Raw genomic sequence first — 17,756 nt, 5'->3', positions numbered from 1 at the left:
TAAGCATTCCTATGTCATATTAATCACAATCGACAGGAAACATAACATTCCGATGCTTCGAGGGGTAGTTTCACAAATAGCCCTGACTGAGGTTTACGCATGGCTTGATGCGGGAGGCCTCGGCACCTTCGTTGATAACGGACCATACATCCTGCTTGCTTGCCCCCCCATCGTTTTGCCAGCCGAAAGTCAATGGCCGGGCAGTCGTTCTGCTTGGCGGCTGAGAAGTCGTCACCCGCATTATCTGTCTTCATGCCGCTGCAATAAGGAAGAAACAAGCAGTGGCTCGGCTGGGGTGTCCTTCGTGAAGGTATTAGCCCCCGATTTCCCTATGCCCTTTATCTACGCCTGTTGAGGCGCCCTTCGACCCACCTTTAGAGAAATAGGGACGTCGATAAGGACCGGATGACCTCAATTGCGAGAAGCAAGTCAAGCATATCTGTATGATACGCAGAGTAATAATGTAATATATGTGTCTCTACAACTAGTCGTAACCTGTTTTGAGTTTGAAAAAGACGACTGCGAATGTAATACACTAGATTCTTCTCGTTGGTTTTGTCACTGCTCGTACCAGTACCGGTTCATCTTAGTTGCATTAGTGCGTGAATGGCAGGAATCTCAGCTACCAAGCTGCAAACAACCCTGTGATTGATTGCAACCACGGACCAGTCAGCCCTCAGAAAAGCGATCTACCGATCATTCCACTCATTGTCAAACCTTGGACCCGCACGAGGCAGGAACGCTCCCCGCTGCCCCTCCTCCGCGTCATCATTGGCGTCTTCGTCCTCCAGCGCAGCGTGCGTGATCCGCTGCTGACTGCGTGCCTGTCTGCCAAATTGCATTGTCATCCAGCTCGGTCGCTGACGCAGGGCCTGATATAATGCAACCTGTAGCTGCCTTAGTAAGGAATCACCTATAACGAAGCACATACACAGACCTTCATGAGTAGGGTCAAGATAGCAGCTGCAAAAACCATCCATGAAGCACTCTGCTGCTGCTGTCTCCACGGGACCAGACAGCTTGTCCCGTAATTGAATTGTACCTCACAAGCATCATCCCCGGTGGTCTTGTCCTTGAACGGCCATGCTCGGTCATGGATACTCCGAAATCCGCAGCAGCGGAATTCGTCCTGAATAGCACGGATCGGTTGAGCATCTTTCGCGCGGAAGTATGACTGCCATTCCTGCTCCAGTCGGCAGGTTGTGACGCTCTCTGGGTATAGATAGGCGAGGGCCACGGTGGCGATGACTGTGGTTATGATGGATTGGAGGTGGTTGATGACGGGGAAGAGTCTTCGCCAAGGGCTAGATGACTGGCGGTTGTCTGCTGCTGCAGGTTGGGCTAGTTGATTGGCAAGATACAGCGCCAGTGCTGTAAGAGGAGGCAAGAGGGTGGCGATGGCTGGAACCCAATCAGGAAGGGGAAGGTAAAGTGAAGCTGTACGAGACCAGGACAGCCTAATAAGATGAATGAGCTCGGTCCTCGACGTATACCTCTATGGCAAGAGTGAGAAAGCCACTTACGCTCCAAGAATGATAGCGATAATTGCAAACTATCAGATGAAACGATGACTTGTCAGTGGGTTTTCTAGAAGGTAGTGGACTTGCTCATACCGCTGCTGCTACTGTGGAAGCCACCGTGGGGAATCCGTAGACAATAGCCATGTTAATTTTGATGCTAGACGAAGACAGTGATGGATTATGAAGTAGAAAGCTTTCCCTAGCTGTAGACTACTGAAAGAGAAGAGAGAACAAGCTGTTGGGAGAGTGGGACTGAAGGGGATGGAGCTGGCCAGGCGGGGTCGGCGCTTGCATCTGCGCGCACATGTGTCAGGCAGAAGCCATGGTTAACTAAGCAATGCTTCCATGGTCTTGATGTCTCCATCAAGCAAGCTTACTACCAAACTGAGAAGGACAGGAGCTTAACCTTGGTGTAAGTTCAGTGAACATTCCTTTCATAATGAGCAAATGAGCTAATCTAGGGGGATGTATGAATGGCGGTATATTTATGGGGTAAATCAGCTAGAATCAATCCATCGATCTATTGGGGGCTCCACTGCCACTGAGATTGGAACGGAACAATTTATACAGCTCAAAGGCGAAAAGGAAGATGCCATTGAAATAATTTCAATATTGGATTTGCCTTCTGTTTCCATCCATGTGCATACAGTCATCCAGCTTTGTGTTTGCCGATCACCAACACCAACCCGCGGATGGTCACCTGGTCCCCATCGGAGCTACCCGCGCTAAAAGATCAAGCTAAGATACGCGATGCTCTTCTTCTCCCCGATCTCTTTTTCTGCCAAACTTTCTCCTGCTTTTCCTTGGTGTCGCTACCTGCCTTCACCATGAAACCATACATCGGTATCCCAGCGGTGATAGTGCTTGTTCATCGTGCCTGGTCGCGAAAGTCGCTGACCACTCCCGGCCTCATTGCGGCTGCGCTGACAGCCAGCGCCCATGCTCTTCATCCGTGGTCCGCTCCTTTTGTCTTGTTAGGAGTATTCTACTTTGGGGGCACCAAAGTTACCAAGGTATTTTCCTTGCTCACATCATCGATCCGCAGTTTTTAACTGTTGATCACACGTACTTTCCAGGTTAAACACGATGTTAAAGCTCGTTTGACGCTCTCCGCGACCGGCTCCGAGGGCGGCGAGGGTCAGCGTACCCACATCCAAGTCCTGGCCAACTCTGTTGTCGCGACAGTGCTTGCTCTCCTACATACATATGTTCTTGCAGGACAACCTGCAAGCGCAACACAGTGCTTTTCGAATGGTCATAATGTGGCGGATTTGTTGGTTGTGGGAATAGTCGCGTAAGGCCTGTCCCTATTCCTAACCTTTCTTATGCGCGTACTAACAGGTCATCGTGGTAGGAACTATGCCGCAGTCGCCGCTGATACATACTCCTCCGAGCTTGGTATCCTATCCAAGTCCAAACCCCGCCTGATCACCTCCCCCACCTTCCGCGTCGTTCCTCCCGGTACCAATGGCGGTGTAACTGGAACCGGACTCCTAGCAGGAGTGCTGGGTGCTTTTACAATTGCTGTGTCGTCCGCTGCTATCCTACCTTTCTGCGCCGAAGCCGATACCCTGTCGATGCTCAAGAGCCGGGCCCAGTGGATCTTGGCCGTGACAATGTGGGGAGGTTTGGGCAGTGTGCTGGATAGTGTCTTGGGTGGATTGCTGCAGGCTAGCGTGGTCGACAAGAGAACAGGAAAGGTTGTCGAAGGAGCTGGTGGTCAGAAGGTCAGTACATGCTTAGCATCTACCGGATTGTTAGCAGAGGATAGTACTGATATTATCTTGCAGGTCCTTGTTCACCCCTCTTCTACTAAGCCCGGTGTCCCAGCTGATACCACCGGTCTGAAGCCTGCTGGGTCAAGCTCGAGTGCGCAGGTACACGCCACCGAGGCAGTAGCTAACACCGCCACTCTGAAAGGAACCAGGGCTACTGGAACATCGACGGGAACATCCGCAGGAGAAACTGAATCGGGACACGAAAGCCGGCGGGTAGAAAGTGGACGGGACCTCTTAGATAACAACGCCGTCAATCTTCTAATGGCCTTTACGATGAGTGTTGGGGCTATGGGCGCTGCAAGCTGGGCTTGGGGTCTGAACATTGCTGACTTGGCTTTGTGGTAGCTATTGAAGGTTTGAGGCGTATCTACGATCGCAATGCTATGAAATGATTTTTATGACTTTAACTGAGTTGAACTATATCAAATAATGGGTATATGTGAAAGGTAGGAAGGAAGAGAAGGAGATATGCATGTGACACTCACTAGTCGGGCAGGTGCAGAAAACGGTATGAAAGAAGCCTTATATATAAACAATATGAAAGACCATTACTCCAACAGTGTCCCACATCCTCACCAAACCGGATGTTCCCTTGCCAAAAGGCAGACCAGCACGCAGCGGGTTAGCGCTGATCATACTTCTCTTGGATGACGGTTTCGTACCGTCGTCTCTCCCTCTCCAGATAAGTCAACGTGACGCTCTGGTCCCTGTGATAGTCAATGAAATCCTCCCATTGTTCTTGTGGTACAATAACCTCATAAGGCTGTTCAGAGAAAATATCTGTCGGCCGAAATCTTGTTGCCATACCTTTGGGGTGCATCTCAAAAGTGAAAACCTTTTGCTTCCCACCAAGTTTGAGTCCACTGGAATCCTCCGGTTGCCTCTCTAGCAGGGACTTGGGGCGGGCTATTCGCCGCCGATGCATGGGCTGTGGGATGGTATCTTGCGACAACAAGTGAAGGCTATCCTCCCATCTTCGTTTCGAGTCTCGGTTGTCTGGCACTTCAATAACCGCTTGCATCTTCTGTGGTTGCATTGCACGTCTTTGAGCGTCCTCCAGCAAGCGCTGTCGCTCTTGGTCGCTCAATCCTGGCTGACAGAGTGGCAGGTAAAACGCCATTGTGCTAGCCTCGGGTTGCTTGGTGATCCATAACTGGCATTCGCTGAATAATTCGTACGCCTTATCATATTTTCCTTGGGCAAACTTCACCCGAGCCTGCCAGTACCTGCACCGTGCGAGCACTGGTTTGTCGTCATACTTTTCTGCCAAATCCCGAGCCTTCTGGGCCTCGGAATCAGCCTCCCGGGGTTGGCCTTTTCCAAGGTAGAGCTCTACGCTTCGAAGAGCGGACCTGATATTGCTCATGTCGACGACCATATCACAGTAGGATATGAGATTGTCGATTGATTCGCCACCTGGCTTGTCTTTGAGTGCTGGCTTGGCGTACTTCTCTTTGTGTGAGTACTTCTTATATGGTAACCCGGGAGATGGAGGTGGCGGTGGGTAGTCAACGTGTGCGCCCTGGCTGTCAGGATCAGGGAGTTGAATCTGTAACGAGGCATGCTCTCCCTCATCTGCACCGTCGCTGTCATTCCCGCTGAATAAATTATCAGCCTGGGTTCGCCATAAAGAGTCCTCGTCATCGTTTGAAAATTGGTCAGTGGAGCTTTGATCATACGAAGCACCCTCGTTGTAATTTGCTTCCATGAGTATATGCAATGCCTCGTCTTCGCCGGCGTCCATATCTGAATGTGCGTACTCGTCGTCGCTGTCTGCTCTGATGTTCAAGGCGGCGTCTCGCATTTGCGAGTAATTGCGCCTGCTTGGTGACATATTGTGGCATGTTAAAAGTGGTGCTCAACTTATTGAACTTCAAACACAGGGTCCTGGGTTGTCATTGCCTATTTATATCCTTAACAATTTCAAGAAGAGGTGTATGCCCACTACTAGTCTACGGTATTTCACTACTGAAAAGTATATCGACAACCATTCCATTAGAGATTGTTTCACAGGACTTGCTAAATGCGTTGGAGACAAGTTGGTTAAAACTTGTGCTCTTTGGTGACCAACGGAGATATCCCGAAGTACCACCGATGCTCGTATATATATTGCTTTTGGCCGCCACTATACATCCATCTGATCATATACTATTTGGGGTGTCTTTTGTTATCCTTTGCTCAACCGGCGGAATCCCTCTGCTGATCTTGTCTCGGCAGCTGATCAACCCTAATCGTAATGAATAAGCAGCTACACTACTGTGCCTGAGAGGGTTCGTCCGTCACTGATCGGACTCACGCGGATATGCTGAGTAACTTTTATGACTGCTACCGTAGTGCTGATGAATCTTCGTTGTTTGTTTCTGACCCTAGCTCAACACTGATCTGACTCAAGTACTAGTCAATACGAGCTCCACTGAGGCATATTCCATGCGATACGGATTGAAGGGGGGATGTGTCCAATGCCAATTAGACAAGCCTGATGGATGTATAAAATGGTGGTTGGGAAATGCCGTCCCGTGATGACAAACTGCCTCAAACAGGCAACAGCAGTAAACCAAACTAGACAAACTGAGGTGGGGTATCCAAACAGCACAAACAGTACCCAACACGGTAATCCCCGCTCCAAAAGTAAGTCATGCAAACCAATGCAATCAATGCAAACTCAACGTCATGCTCGTGTCGGCGCTTCCTTCTGGCCCTCGGCGGTTGGACCTCTTTTCCGCATGCGTCACTGGCCTGCGGTGCTTCATCCATTGGATCGCTGTGACACCTGGTCGTTCCTTGGAAAGTAACCCGGATGGTGGGTTCCCAAGCCATCCCACCGGAATGTGTACCCTGCCCAGTATGGTCTGATTGACGTGCAGGCCGGCCTCAACGGTATTTTCCGGTCTGCGGTGGGACAAATCGCCCTGAGCTTACACAATGCGGAGGGTGTCCAGACCATCTCGATGACCCAGTCAGTCATGGTGGGCTGTTTGCAAGGGCCCGCTTCCCTCGATAGTGCAGGAACAGCTGCCCCTGATATTCTTGAGAGAGGTGGGACGCGCAGCGTGATACTGGTCTCTCTGATACACCCCACGCCAACTTCGAGTCTGACCTGTCGAGCTATTTATCCAGTGGTGGATCTACTCGTAGATGATCAATCTTGCATACCCTCGCTGCAAGGACTGGACGCTTCTCCTCATCTACCCCTCATTAGCCCCCCCCCGATACCATCCGCGGTTTGCGCGCGCATACAATAATATAAGCTCTGTGGCTTACCCTTGAACTTGTACTTTTTTTTCCTGGAGTGGCTTGTATAGCTGTTGCTTTTCTATTTGCTTTATTGTTGCTAGAGTTCCGTGCTCACCAAAAATGTCACCCTTATGTCCGGTCGTCAAAGGCGTTGACATCGTCGATATCCGTCAGAATGACGTGAAGTTTTCCTTGGTAAATGATATCCAGCGAGGTATAGATCCTCCGGCAGGAACTTGCCGTTCCATGCCCACGATGCTTCTGTACGATGCTCAGGGGCTTAAGCTGTTCGAGGACATTACGTACCTGGAGGAATACTATCTCACAAACGCGGAGATTGACGTTCTACGGACACATGCGAAGAGGATCGTTGAACGCATCCCGGATAATGCGCAATTACTGGAGCTAGGTAGTGGGTGCGTCTTCCTTCCGCTCGGAGCATGTATAGAGTCTAGGGTGCAGATACGGGATCCTAACATGTAGTAGCAATCTGCGCAAGATTGAGATTCTTCTCCAGGAATTCGAAGCGGCGAGCAAAAGAGTGGACTACTATGCGTTGGATCTGTCGCTCTCGGAGTTGGAGCGCACATTCTCGGAAGTGTCCCTCGATCAGTATCAATATGTCGAGCTCCATGGCCTCCATGGCACGTACGACGACGCCCTTACCTGGCTGGAAAACCCCGCGAATCGAAAGGTCCCAACGGTAATCATGTCAATGGGTTCGTCAATAGGAAATTTCGATCGTCCTGCGGCGGCGAAATTCTTGTCGCAATTTGCCAGGCTCCTGGGGCCGTCGGACTTGATGGTGCTTGGGTTGGATAGCTGCACCGACTCGGATAAGGTGTACAAGGCATACAATGATTCCAAGGGTATCACGCGGCAGTTCTACGAGAACGGTTTGTTGCATGCGAACACTGTGCTTGGATACAAAGCATTCAAGCTCGATGAATGGGACATCGTGACGGAGTACGATAATGTCGAAGGGCGGCACCAGGCATTTTACGCGCCAAAGCGGGACGTGACTATAAACGGGGTGCTGCTCCAGAAAGGCGAGAAGCTGATTATCGAGGAGGCATTCAAATATGCCCCCGAGCAGTGCGATCAGCTATGGCATGATGCGGGTTTAATTGAGGACGCTGAGTTTGGCAATGAGTCTGGGGATTACCGTATGTCATCCTTTGGCAATGTGCTATGACTGCTCATGTTGCACTGCATTGTGCACAGCATGTTACACTGTTGAGACCGTTATACTAACATTAATCTGTTGGGCAGTTATCCACGTGCTGTCCTCGGCTACCCTCAACTTCCCAACGAGCCCGTCACAATATGCGGCTCAATCTGTGCCGAGCTTTGAGGAGTTCCAGTCTCTGTGGACGGCATGGGATATTGTCACCAAGGCCATGGTTCCCAGAGAGGAACTTCTTTCGAAGCCAATCAAATTGCGAAATGCTTTGATTTTCTATCTTGGGCATATTCCTACTTTTCTCGGTCAGTATTTTTTTGCCTATCAGGAACCAGGCGTAACAGACATGTTGACAAGAGTAGATGTTCATTTGACCCGAGCATTGGGCGAAAAGCCAACACACCCCAAGTCATACCGACTCATCTTCGAACGCGGAATCGATCCCGATGTGGATGACCCTGAAAAGTGCCATTCTCACAGCGAGATTCCGGATGAATGGCCTCCCCTTGGAGACATCTTAGACTATCAAGTGCGGGTTCGAAGTAGGGTGAGGTCCATTTTTGAGAAGCATAATGTGGCTGATAATCGAGTGCTCGGCGAAGCACTCTGGATCGGGTTTGAGCATGAAGCCATGCATTTGGAAACGTTCCTTTACATGCTTATCCAGAGCGAAAGAACACTTTCGCCTCCAGCTGTTCCGCAACCGGATTTTGAGAAGCAATTCCGCGATGCACGGCAAGAGGCAAGACCGAACGAGTGGTTCTCGATTCCAGAGCAGACGCTTTTGGTTGGTCTAGACGATGATGGTCATTCGGTCCCTCGTGACTCTTTTGGATGGGATAACGAAAAGCCCCAGAGAAAGATAACAGTCAAAGCATTCGAAGCACAAGCGCGACCCATTACAAATGGAGAGTACGCCAAGTATCTACAGGCAAATCATCTGCCTCAGAAACCAGAGTCCTGGGTCTTGGTTAAGTCTGATCAGACATACCCGACTTGCAATGGTGTCAGTCAAAGCAGCAGTCATGCTACGAACGACTTTATGGCACACTTTGCCGTTCGCACCGTGTTTGGCTCCGTCCCGCTCGAGCTCGCCCAGGACTGGCCGGTGATCGCGTCGTACGATGAATTGGCAAAGTATGCCAAGTGGGTGGACTGCAGGATACCAACCTTTGAAGAGGCGAAGAGTATCTACGCGCATGCAGCTCGACTGAAGGAAACTAGTAACGGTATTTCAAATGGTCATGGGTAAGTAGACCGCTTCGCTTGAATACACAGGGCTTACTGTCATAGTGATACCAACGGAGTCAATGGACACGGACATAGCGAGACCAACCCCCTACGGCCTCGCACTCCCGACCACCAACCGGTACAGCATCCTTCGCGCGAGTCTCTGCCGGTGTTTGTTGAGCTCGAAAACTGTAACGTCGGCTTCAAACACTGGCACCCTACCCCAGTCATCCAAAACGGCGACCGACTCGCCGGTCATGGAGAGCTGGGAGGCGTCTGGGAGTGGACGAGCACGGAACTTGCACCCCACGACGGGTTCGAGGCCATGCAAATCTACCCCGGATATACATGTAAGCTTGTCGCCAAACACCTACAAACAAAGCTAATCAAGAGCAGCCGACTTCTTCGACGGAAAGCACAATGTCATCCTCGGAGGGTCATGGGCGACGCATCCACGGATCGCCGGCCGCACTACCTTGTAAGTCGCCCATCTACAAGCCAGCAGTTCATGAGCTAATCTGTTCAGTGTAAACTGGTACCAGCGGAACTACCCCTACCCCTGGGCAGGAGCCCGGCTGGTGCGGGATGTCTGATTAAAAACATCTAGTTTAGAGTAGGTATAGGTACTTCATGCAAGAGCAATTACCAGTTCGCCACCGGATCGACAGTGTAATGTCCATCACTCGGGCCCCTCGGAAGCGGGCATACATAATCCTGCCTTACATCACATCCCATGTAGCTCTATACTTCATCGTAGTAACCCTAAGGCACCTCCCGATAGCATGACGCCATACCCCCCCTGACGTCGCCGATAAATGATCCACTCCATCCTCTTCCCCAACTCCCTTCCCCACGTCCCCCATAACCCCTCAATACCCATTCCCACATCACAATGTCCGTCCCCAACATCACCACCATCTCCCCCATAACCAACCGACCCATCCTCAACCGCACGGGCGCCAACCCGGAAGACATCGTGGGCATCGCCGAATCCGCACAATCAGCCTACCAATCCTTCTCTACAACCACCACCCTCAAACAACGGCAAGACATCGTGACCCGCGCCCTCGCCAAACTCGAGAAACGAAAAGATGACCTCGCCAGACAACTCACCGAGCAAATGGGCCGGCCCATCTCCTACACAGGAATCGAAGTCGCCACGGCCATCAAGCGCAGTCACTACCTGAACCGCATCAGCGACTCCGTCCTCGGCGAAGAGGGAATCGTACCGGGGGAAGAAGAAGCTGGCTTTAAGCGATACATCAAGCGCAAGCCCGTCGGCGTGGTACTGATTATCTTCGCCTGGAACTACCCCTACCTCGTCCTCGTTAATAGCTTAATCCCTGCGATTTTGGCAGGTAATGCCGTGATTCTGAAACCCTCGCCGCAGACACCCACTGTCGCGGAAGAAGTCGCCAATGCGTTCCATGAAGCGGGACTGCCGGAGAAGGCGCTTCAGTATGTCCATTCTGGGTCTCCGACGTTACTTGAGAGTCTGGTTCGCTCGAGCTGTGTGAACCATATATGCTTTACGGGCTCCGTGGAGGGCGGACTAGCTACGCAAAAGGCCGCGTCTGATCGCATCGTCAACGTTGGATTGGAGCTCGGGGGTAAAGATCCCGCGTATGTGCGCGACGACGTCGATGTCGCCTGGGCGGCCGGGGAGATTGTCGACGGGGCAATCTTCAATAGTGGGCAGAGCTGCTGCGCGATTGAGCGGGTCTACGTGCATCAGGGGATCTACGATGAGTTTGTGGCGGAGGTGAAGAAGGTGCTGAGTGGGTATGTGGTTGGGGATCCGTTTGATAAGAAGACGCAGATCGGGCCTGTGATTTCGAAGCGCGCGAAGGAGGATATCGAGGCGCATGTTGCTGATGCGGTGGAGAAGGGGGCGAAGGATGAGACGCCGGAGAATGAGTCGTTTGAGAATCCCCCGTCGGAGGGGAATTATGTTAGGCCTACGCTGTTGACGGGGGTTACGCATGAGATGCGGGTTATGACGGAGGAGACGTTTGGGCCGGTGATTCCGGTGATGAAGGTGGAGGGGGATGAGGAGGCTGTGAAGTGGATGAATTCCAGTGAGTTTGGGTTGACGGCTAGTGTGTGGACGAAGGATGTGAAGGCTGCGGAGGAGTTGGTGGAGAGGATTGAGGCTGGGACGGTGTTTGTTAATCGGTCGGATTATCCGAGTCCGGTGAGTTTGTTGTTGATGTGATGATATGGAGATGTGCTAGTGCTAACGGTGGTATAGGATCTGGCTTGGACGGGATGGAAGAACTCGGGCCGTGGAGTGACGCTTAGTCGGTTTGGGTTCGAGCAGTTTGTTAAGTTGAAGAGTTATCATATCAAGGATTATCCCAAATAGAGGGGCATTTTTCGTTTGTTGCTTTGTATATGATTTCATGCGATGTGTTGCGATATCGATAGACCCAGTCCTGCCATGACAATGATAACCCCCAACCCCAATGCCAATGTCACTGACAAACCCGCAATCGCGTAAACTCAACATAAGCACTAGGCATCCTTCAGAGAAATGACAAGAAAATTGCAATGCCAATGCCACACAGCAAGTGGATAACTGCATTCGGCCCCCATCCCCATCCCCATCCCATCCCCCAAGTAACCAGCACTAGCACTAGCATAACACTAATACCCACCACGAAGACACCACATACCAGTCAGCAACCAGCCAGCCAGCCAGCCAGGCGGTACCTAATAATCTACTCCGTAGATATGTAGTTGGTTAATAACGAGAAGAGAAGCCACTGGTACCGCCCAACTATGAAGGACCCTGGCCCTGGCCCTAGCCAAGAAAGAAAGTTCGCTGTATGGACGGAAGAAACTGCCGGAGGCTGGCTGGCTAGCTGGCTGGCTGGCTGTGAGTTCTGGGGCTGAGATAAGATATTTGTAGGTATTGTTGTTGAGATGGGAGTTCTAGGCATTGTAGTGGTATGGGCGGGGGGTGGGTGGTGCATTCTTTGTGTGATGTTTTGCATTCTTGGGGATGGGGATGGGGATGGATGGGATGGAATTATGGCAAGGGCGTTGTACAAAGTAGTCTGTAGGAAGGAGGAAGGAGGACTATGGAGGGGAGGTATTTGGATTGAATTGATTTGTATGGCAAAGTTATAGGTAGAGTGCTGAGGTATAATAGTGAGATTTGAATACTACAGATGGATGAAGATATTGAATTGGACTGTATAGAGGGATGACTATAAGATCTCTTGCCTCAGGCAAACAAAAAAAACCCTCTATTGTAACTATCTACCTGACCCTACATCACCACCACTACCTCACACTCACACTCACACTTAAATAGACACAGCTACAGCTACAGTAGATAGATCTAGATAATAAACAGACCCTCAATCCCAACTCATCTCAACTAACTCACCTCAAACGAATTCCCCATCTCCTCTCTCCCCACTCCACATCACTCCACTCTCATCCCCTGCAGATAGATAATATCTCCCAAGAATGCTTAACTTCGTTACCTATCACACTATTTACCCGCAGGATCAGCGGCAAATCTCTCACCAGTCAGTTACAGAAGCCCGAAAACTGAAGAAATATAGGCATTGTTCTGATGCAAGGGATACCTGTACCCTCTATATTGTGTATCATACGGATTACTTATTATACTACTTACGTAGTAGGTATTGCCACCATCCCTTTATCTCTTTTTTACCTGTCTATCTGAGTAAGTTGTGGGTGTGAAATTGAGTTTCTGGGGTAAGTTAGTCTCTTAGTAGTTACTTATTTTCTGTATTCAGGGTCTGGTAACCATGACAAGAAGACAGATATGTACGTAGTTAAGTTTGTAGTTGTAAGCAGGGGATAATACTTAGGGGGAGGAAAGGGGGGCGCCGGAAGTATTCTTAGAATGTTCGATGCATAACTTATTACCCTTGCCCCAGTATGTATTACTTACCTACCTATTTCTCCTTTCCTTGGAGTCTTTACTTACTCCGTAGAGGGTGGAGGGGGGCTATTTTTATTCCTGTTCTTGTTCTACATGGTACATTGAAAAGTTAAGTAAAATGAAGAATGTGCCGTGCAACGGAGTACATTACATGTACATACATACCTACGTTGTTCCCGGAGTATCTATTACCTATCTATCTTAGTATATATAATACTTACTCCGTAGGTAGAATAAGTATCTATAACTATATCCAAACTATTATCCCATTGTTGCAACTTGCTGTGTTTCTATTCTGGGTAACCCGATGATAGTTAGGTTACTAACCCCGAAAAAAGAAACAAACAAAATGGGGCCAGCCAGCTAGCTAGCCCGCCAAGTTGGGGCCGATCGGTGATCCAAGCCACCACCACCATTTCCACTTACCAACACTTTAGTCTAACCCCCATATGGGGATGACGAATGCACAAAGTTAATTCATCGATTACAAGTTACAGCTGTGTAATAATGGCGATTATAGTATTCTATAGTATAGCTATGTATATAGCATGGCTTCATGCAGTCAGCATTCGGTGCAGCGGGTGGTTACATACTTACATACGCCCTGTTTTGGGTACCTACAGGTGTGGCATATTTAGTCTACATACATACTGTATAGACAGACAGGCTGTATACGTAAGGCTTTTAGTGCCACCTAGACTATACTATAGTATAGCCAAGTAATGTATGTAGGTATGATTGCCCAACAATTCTTCGGAGAATATCGCGTCACTCCTTTAGTCCGTCGAAGTCAGAAAGGGGAGTGAGGGAGCAGCATATTTGCTTCTGTGACGGATAAACCTAACTAAATCGCCTTACTAGTTGAGCTGGACCTGCCAGGGGGAAATGTGTCACCCGCGGGCACGTAACTTACTAGCAATGCTTCCAATCAGTTTCCGGCACATAACATAAGGCTGTCACTTTTGTGTGGATATTACTCCCCCCATTCAAGGGTAGCATAGCATAGCGTAAGATAGTTGTCGTGCCACAGAATTCCACCCGATCTGCATTTCAGATTTGCACGGGCGAAAAACCGTTTGTTCTGTTTCCAATTTCGAATTGGGAAGAGGGCCGAAATCGAACTTTCTTCTTCTTCTCCTCCTGCAGGGCGTTTCGTAGTTTTCTCCATATATCTAGACTTGTTTTCTCTGACCGGTCTTTTTTCTTTCTTTCTTTCTTTCTCTTCTCTTCCTTCTTCTTACTTCTTCATCTTCTGTTCCTTGTTTTTTAGTATTCTTTTTATTGTTTTTCTTTTCTTGATGCGCCCAATGCCCTGCTGCTGCTGCTGCTAACTAAGAGCTTTTTTTGTTCTGCTGCCGACTAGTCCCTCCTTTGGTTCTCACTCACTCAGTTACTTACTGAACTCACGCTCGCTCACTCACTCGCTCACTCGCTTCTTGTGTTTCGTGTTTCGGTGTTGCCGCTCGTTTTTAAAACTAAGCCCTACATACCTCTTTGTCACTCGTTTCATATTGTCACATCGCCATTGTCGTCATCGTCATCGTCATCGTCATTGTGATTGATAGACAGCCACTCGCTTTTTGTTGATCGATCTGCTTGTTGCTTGAACTAGCACCATCTTTGCTTTTTTGTGTTTCTTAATTGGCATCGGTCCCTGCCTTGTAGATAGTGACCGATCTCGATCTCTCCTTCATTCCCACCCAACGACACTCGCTTTTATCATCATCACAACCACCACCAGAACAACAAACACCTGAAGTCACTATGGAGTGTTTTCGGCAGATAGCTCGACTTGTCAAGTCTCCCTTTCGGCGCGAGAAGCAGCAGAAGGTGCTGGAGATTGTGAGTTCAACTGCTTATGATCCCGTGGTGTTTCTCCCCATGCTAATGCTGTGTGCTTTAGGGACCCCCAACCGACTTTCGGAAAGAGGAATTGCCCGCGTTCTTCTCAGATGACGAGTCAGTACTCTCACATCTTGACCATTCTGCTACCCATCTAACCATCTGCAGTGCGGCAACCTTGCACAGCCGGGGTTCCACCCTAGAGAAGGAGAAGGAAGCGGCGGCCACCGCCATGGAACGTCAACTATCGACACGAGACAAGATCAAGACGCATGTCCGGAGGCTGAGCGTCCGGGTTGCGAGACCAGTTTCTGATGCCCACGATGAGCAATGAGCCGATCGAATCGATGCCAGCTGCACATGCCGGTTGCATATCAGCATCACATCAACATCAACATCATCGACAGTTTATATCGTTACGCAAGCATGGAAACCTCATCATAAATTCTCCTCTCCGCGTGATTCAAGGTCTGCAACGTCAAAACAAGAATGTTGGAACTTCATTGAGACGCGATTTCTTTGCCTTTGGATCCCGGCCTCGTGGATTTGGTGCTCTTCGACCTAATGACGGGGATGATATCGGGCCCTGCATCTGATTGCTTGACCGAGACGGCTCTGGAAGCCCGTCAAAGTCATCATCGAATATTAATCTCTTTTTAGATTTGGTCGCCCTTGGTGTACTGTATCTACCACTCATAGACTGCACTCTTCTGATTCCACTGTCCCCTGTAGACCGATTATTCATCGGGCTGCTTCGCGAGCTAGCACCAGTAGGCATAGGCGTAGGCGTAGTAGTACGATGCTGATGCTGTACACGACTCGGCCCCGTCAGGGTCCTCGTCCGTGCGTCTAGATCGTCGTCATCCGTCGTTTCATCCAGTTGATCGCCGTCCCCCATCGCATCCTGTCGCTCCCTTGCCGCCCCATCGGTAACCCCGCTGCTCCCTGCTGACGCCCCCAGTCCAGCAGCCGCCCGCGTCGTCGACTTGATACCCTGCATGCCGACCAACGACCGCGCTTTTCGTGGACTAATCAGCAGATCATGCAGCGACGTACCCGCCCAAGTATCATCCTCCTGATCATCATCATCCTCCTCCTCTTCCGAATCCACAGCAGGTCGTCCACCCTCCACCATCTTCTGCAGCCCCTCCTTCTGCTGAGCGGACAAATCCTCCGCCGCAGCTTTGCGTTTAGCTTCCTCGCTCTGCGCAGTAACACCATCGGTCGGTCGAGCGATATTCTGTATGGTCGTAGCATTCTGCAACTTGGCTTCTTTCTTCCGTCGGACGTATTCTGCGTAGTGTAGGTGTTGGGTGAAGGTTTGCGCGACCGCGTAGAATTCGTCTTCGACCATCATGTATATGTCGTCGTTGTCGAAGCCTTCGCGGAGGTATCTTCACATATTATCAACCTCTGCGATCTTTCCTAATATATAGCTATGGTATGATCACGTACTCTTCAGACGGGCAGCGATGGATGGGAGAGGACGGCGGCGTAGGAGCTATAGCAAGGTGTCAGGGGACCTCAGTATACTCAACTTGCAGAAAGAGAGTCAGATGTAAGGTACATACAAGACCGCATGAAATCGCGCTTCTTCATCCTCGACCCTGGAGTCATCGCCGCCTCGGCTTTTGGTGTCACATCGTTGTCTTCTTCTTCTGCTTCTTCCTCCTTGGCTCTGCTCTCGCGCTGCACGGTTCGACGCGGTGTATCTGACGGAGAGGTCTTCGGTTCTCGTTTGATGGTTGTTGTCGCTGCGTTGGATAGCCAAGGTAGATTGCGAGGCATTTTGTCTATGGCTAATATGGTGTTTATGGGAGATTAAACATTAGTTGAGTATTAAGTGAGGAAAGTATGTATGGAAATGAATAGGGAGGATGTGTACTCCCCACTGGACGGACGATGGTGGTGTCTTGCGACCGCTGATACGCGGCTTCTCCCCGCCTCCGCACGGATTAGTTATCTAAGTTACTTTAGGTGGTGGAGATCCACTTGTCAGCCTCATGATGTTGATATGCTTGTCTGTTTGAATGAATCGTTGATGATTGGTTTTACATGTGTGAAGGGTGTCTCTTTGGAAAGAGGCTATTATTTCTGTGGGATTTGTATTGTGGCCATCTTAGCAATGTGTGCTCTGCAAGCAGTACGACTGTCTATAACCTACGACTTGTCTGCCTCATATGGTGTAGCGGGTATCTGATTTCAATCTATTCTAGTATCACCATAGCAAATCCATAATACAGCCTGGTATGCTAACGCGAAACGCCGAAAATATGATAAAGCCCCATATCGAGCAGATTGCCACGGCCCTGGCAGAAAGAGTAATCCACATGAAGAGCGAAAAAGTGAACGAACAACGCCTATCAGAACAACTGGCAGAAGGAGAAGAGATCGAAGTAAACAAGTGAGGTAACGAGAGCACCAGCCGATGACGCAAAGTGAATATGCTTCACCCTTACGCTTCACCAGGCCTCTTGCTATTGCAGCTCACAATCTTCACCTTATCCGCGGAGACCGTAGTCTGGTTGTCCAGCTTAAACGTAACATCCTTGATCAGGAATGTCCACACTTCATCGCAGAATCGGTAGGTATCAAGGTGTCCCTGTGGTGGTAAGAAGAGCTGTGTCAGCCTCATTCGCCTCCTTCATCTTCCTCAGACGCAGCCTTCCTTATCCTCATATGTAAGCGTACCTTGAAGGTCAGACGAGCGCGCACTTTGTCCGCCAGCACTTCTGTGATCACGCGATCGAAAGTTGAGAGGATCTTCATGGCGAGCTGAGGCTCGATCCGTCCTTCGTTGATCAGGTCATCGAGGGTATCGGTCAGGGAGAGTCCGAGGCTGTTGCAGAGGTGTTAGTAGTACTTCCTGACATGTAGTCGCTGACCCTGTCATACCTGCTCCCGCGATAGAGCTCGTAGTATGCCTGGGCGCTCATTGTGAAGTTGGCAGTGAGGCGACAAGGGAGATTAAGAGAGTGGAAGTGGAGCCGATGATTGCGATCAGTTGGTCGCGGGGGGTATCTGCACGTGATCTAGATCATGTGATG

At 50.0% G+C, this 17,756-nt stretch overlaps 8 protein-coding genes across 8 annotated transcripts; 4 read left to right on the top strand and 4 right to left on the bottom strand.

Moving 5' to 3' along the window:
* Positions 1-457: 457 nt before the first annotated feature.
* BO87DRAFT_326259 (tetraspanin Tsp3) lies at positions 458-1,777 on the bottom strand. Its single transcript, XM_025620135.1, has 4 exons — positions 1,614-1,777; positions 1,524-1,552; positions 932-1,457; positions 458-887 (listed from the first exon to the last, which is right to left on the bottom strand). Exons 1-4 carry the CDS (start codon positions 1,662-1,664, stop codon positions 690-692), a joined length of 804 nt encoding a protein of 267 aa, XP_025483508.1. The 5' UTR covers positions 1,665-1,777; the 3' UTR covers positions 458-689.
* Positions 1,778-1,906: 129 nt separating this feature from the next.
* On the top strand, positions 1,907-3,815 carry BO87DRAFT_372986 (DUF92 domain-containing protein). The gene is made up of 4 exons (XM_025622425.1): positions 1,907-2,533; positions 2,597-2,814; positions 2,875-3,247; positions 3,311-3,815. Exons 1-4 carry the CDS (start codon positions 2,348-2,350, stop codon positions 3,641-3,643), a joined length of 1,110 nt encoding a protein of 369 aa, XP_025483507.1. The 5' UTR covers positions 1,907-2,347; the 3' UTR covers positions 3,644-3,815.
* Positions 3,816-3,920: 105 nt separating this feature from the next.
* BO87DRAFT_350568 (uncharacterized protein) lies at positions 3,921-5,132 on the bottom strand (the record flags this gene model as incomplete). Its single annotated transcript, XM_025621083.1, has 1 exon — positions 3,921-5,132. One exon carries the CDS (start codon positions 5,130-5,132, stop codon positions 3,921-3,923), a length of 1,212 nt encoding a protein of 403 aa, XP_025483506.1.
* Positions 5,133-6,652: 1,520 nt separating this feature from the next.
* On the top strand, positions 6,653-9,538 carry BO87DRAFT_422064 (DUF323 domain protein; the record flags this gene model as incomplete). Its single annotated transcript, XM_025627096.1, has 7 exons — positions 6,653-6,948; positions 7,019-7,698; positions 7,805-8,020; positions 8,078-8,963; positions 9,009-9,295; positions 9,342-9,423; positions 9,472-9,538. The coding sequence occupies 7 exons, from the start codon at positions 6,653-6,655 to the stop codon at positions 9,536-9,538; spliced, it is 2,514 nt and encodes an 837-aa protein (XP_025483505.1).
* Positions 9,539-9,731: 193 nt separating this feature from the next.
* On the top strand, positions 9,732-11,410 carry BO87DRAFT_372983 (aldehyde dehydrogenase family protein). Its single transcript, XM_025622424.1, has 2 exons — positions 9,732-11,139; positions 11,197-11,410. Exons 1-2 carry the CDS (start codon positions 9,838-9,840, stop codon positions 11,308-11,310), a joined length of 1,416 nt encoding a protein of 471 aa, XP_025483504.1. The 5' UTR covers positions 9,732-9,837; the 3' UTR covers positions 11,311-11,410.
* Positions 11,411-14,631: 3,221 nt separating this feature from the next.
* BO87DRAFT_422062 (uncharacterized protein) lies at positions 14,632-15,043 on the top strand (the record flags this gene model as incomplete). Its single annotated transcript, XM_025627095.1, has 3 exons — positions 14,632-14,709; positions 14,771-14,826; positions 14,878-15,043. The coding sequence occupies 3 exons, from the start codon at positions 14,632-14,634 to the stop codon at positions 15,041-15,043; spliced, it is 300 nt and encodes a 99-aa protein (XP_025483503.1).
* BO87DRAFT_161428 (uncharacterized protein) lies at positions 15,006-16,593 on the bottom strand. The gene is made up of 3 exons (XM_025618250.1): positions 16,281-16,593; positions 16,165-16,210; positions 15,006-16,103 (listed from the first exon to the last, which is right to left on the bottom strand). Exons 1-3 carry the CDS (start codon positions 16,495-16,497, stop codon positions 15,188-15,190), a joined length of 1,179 nt encoding a protein of 392 aa, XP_025483502.1. The 5' UTR covers positions 16,498-16,593; the 3' UTR covers positions 15,006-15,187.
* A 301-nt stretch (positions 16,594-16,894) lies between these two features.
* BO87DRAFT_372980 (transcription initiation factor IIA subunit gamma) lies at positions 16,895-17,666 on the bottom strand. Its single transcript, XM_025622423.1, has 3 exons — positions 17,605-17,666; positions 17,401-17,548; positions 16,895-17,311 (listed from the first exon to the last, which is right to left on the bottom strand). The coding sequence occupies exons 1-3, from the start codon at positions 17,643-17,645 to the stop codon at positions 17,165-17,167; spliced, it is 336 nt and encodes a 111-aa protein (XP_025483501.1). The 5' UTR covers positions 17,646-17,666; the 3' UTR covers positions 16,895-17,164.
* Between the last annotated feature and the right edge of the window lie 90 nt (positions 17,667-17,756).

The sequence above is a fragment of the Aspergillus neoniger genome, assembly GCF_003184625.1.
Source record: "Aspergillus neoniger CBS 115656 unplaced genomic scaffold BO87scaffold_4, whole genome shotgun sequence".
NCBI classification, from domain to species: domain Eukaryota; kingdom Fungi; phylum Ascomycota; class Eurotiomycetes; order Eurotiales; family Aspergillaceae; genus Aspergillus; species Aspergillus neoniger.
This window is presented reverse-complemented; position numbering and strand designations above follow the sequence as displayed.

What these genes read in the sequence shown, in the direction of transcription:
- BO87DRAFT_372983 (XM_025622424.1), top strand. Translation starts at nt 9,838, where the DNA reads ATGTCCGTCCCCAACATCACCACCATCTCCCCCATAACCAACCGACCC. An exon ending in GGTCGGATTATCCGAGTCCG is followed by an intron (nt 11,140 to 11,196) that starts GTGAGTTTGTTG and finishes ACGGTGGTATAG; the next exon opens with GATCTGGCTTGGACGGGATG.
- BO87DRAFT_372980 (XM_025622423.1), bottom strand. Translation starts at nt 17,645, where the DNA reads ATGAGCGCCCAGGCATACTACGAGCTCTATCGCGGGAGCAG. An exon ending in GAGCTCTATCGCGGGAGCAG is followed by an intron (nt 17,549 to 17,604) that starts GTATGACAGGGT and finishes CCTCTGCAACAG; the next exon opens with CCTCGGACTCTCCCTGACCG. An exon ending in GCGCTCGTCTGACCTTCAAG is followed by an intron (nt 17,312 to 17,400) that starts GTACGCTTACAT and finishes TTACCACCACAG; the next exon opens with GGACACCTTGATACCTACCG.
- BO87DRAFT_372986 (XM_025622425.1), top strand. Translation starts at nt 2,348, where the DNA reads ATGAAACCATACATCGGTATCCCAGCGGTGATAGTGCTTGTTCATCGT. An exon ending in TTGGTTGTGGGAATAGTCGC is followed by an intron (nt 2,815 to 2,874) that starts GTAAGGCCTGTC and finishes TCATCGTGGTAG; the next exon opens with GAACTATGCCGCAGTCGCCG. An exon ending in AAGGAGCTGGTGGTCAGAAG is followed by an intron (nt 3,248 to 3,310) that starts GTCAGTACATGC and finishes ATTATCTTGCAG; the next exon opens with GTCCTTGTTCACCCCTCTTC.
- BO87DRAFT_161428 (XM_025618250.1), bottom strand. Translation starts at nt 16,497, where the DNA reads ATGCCTCGCAATCTACCTTGGCTATCCAACGCAGCGACAACAACCATC. An exon ending in GCGCGATTTCATGCGGTCTT is followed by an intron (nt 16,211 to 16,280) that starts GTATGTACCTTA and finishes ACCTTGCTATAG; the next exon opens with CTCCTACGCCGCCGTCCTCT. An exon ending in CATCGCTGCCCGTCTGAAGA is followed by an intron (nt 16,104 to 16,164) that starts GTACGTGATCAT and finishes TAATATGTGAAG; the next exon opens with ATACCTCCGCGAAGGCTTCG.
- BO87DRAFT_326259 (XM_025620135.1), bottom strand. Translation starts at nt 1,664, where the DNA reads ATGGCTATTGTCTACGGATTCCCCACGGTGGCTTCCACAGTAGCAGCA. An exon ending in CTTCCACAGTAGCAGCAGCG is followed by an intron (nt 1,553 to 1,613) that starts GTATGAGCAAGT and finishes TTCATCTGATAG; the next exon opens with TTTGCAATTATCGCTATCAT. An exon ending in CCCTACTCATGAAGGTCTGT is followed by an intron (nt 888 to 931) that starts GTATGTGCTTCG and finishes AGGCAGCTACAG; the next exon opens with GTTGCATTATATCAGGCCCT.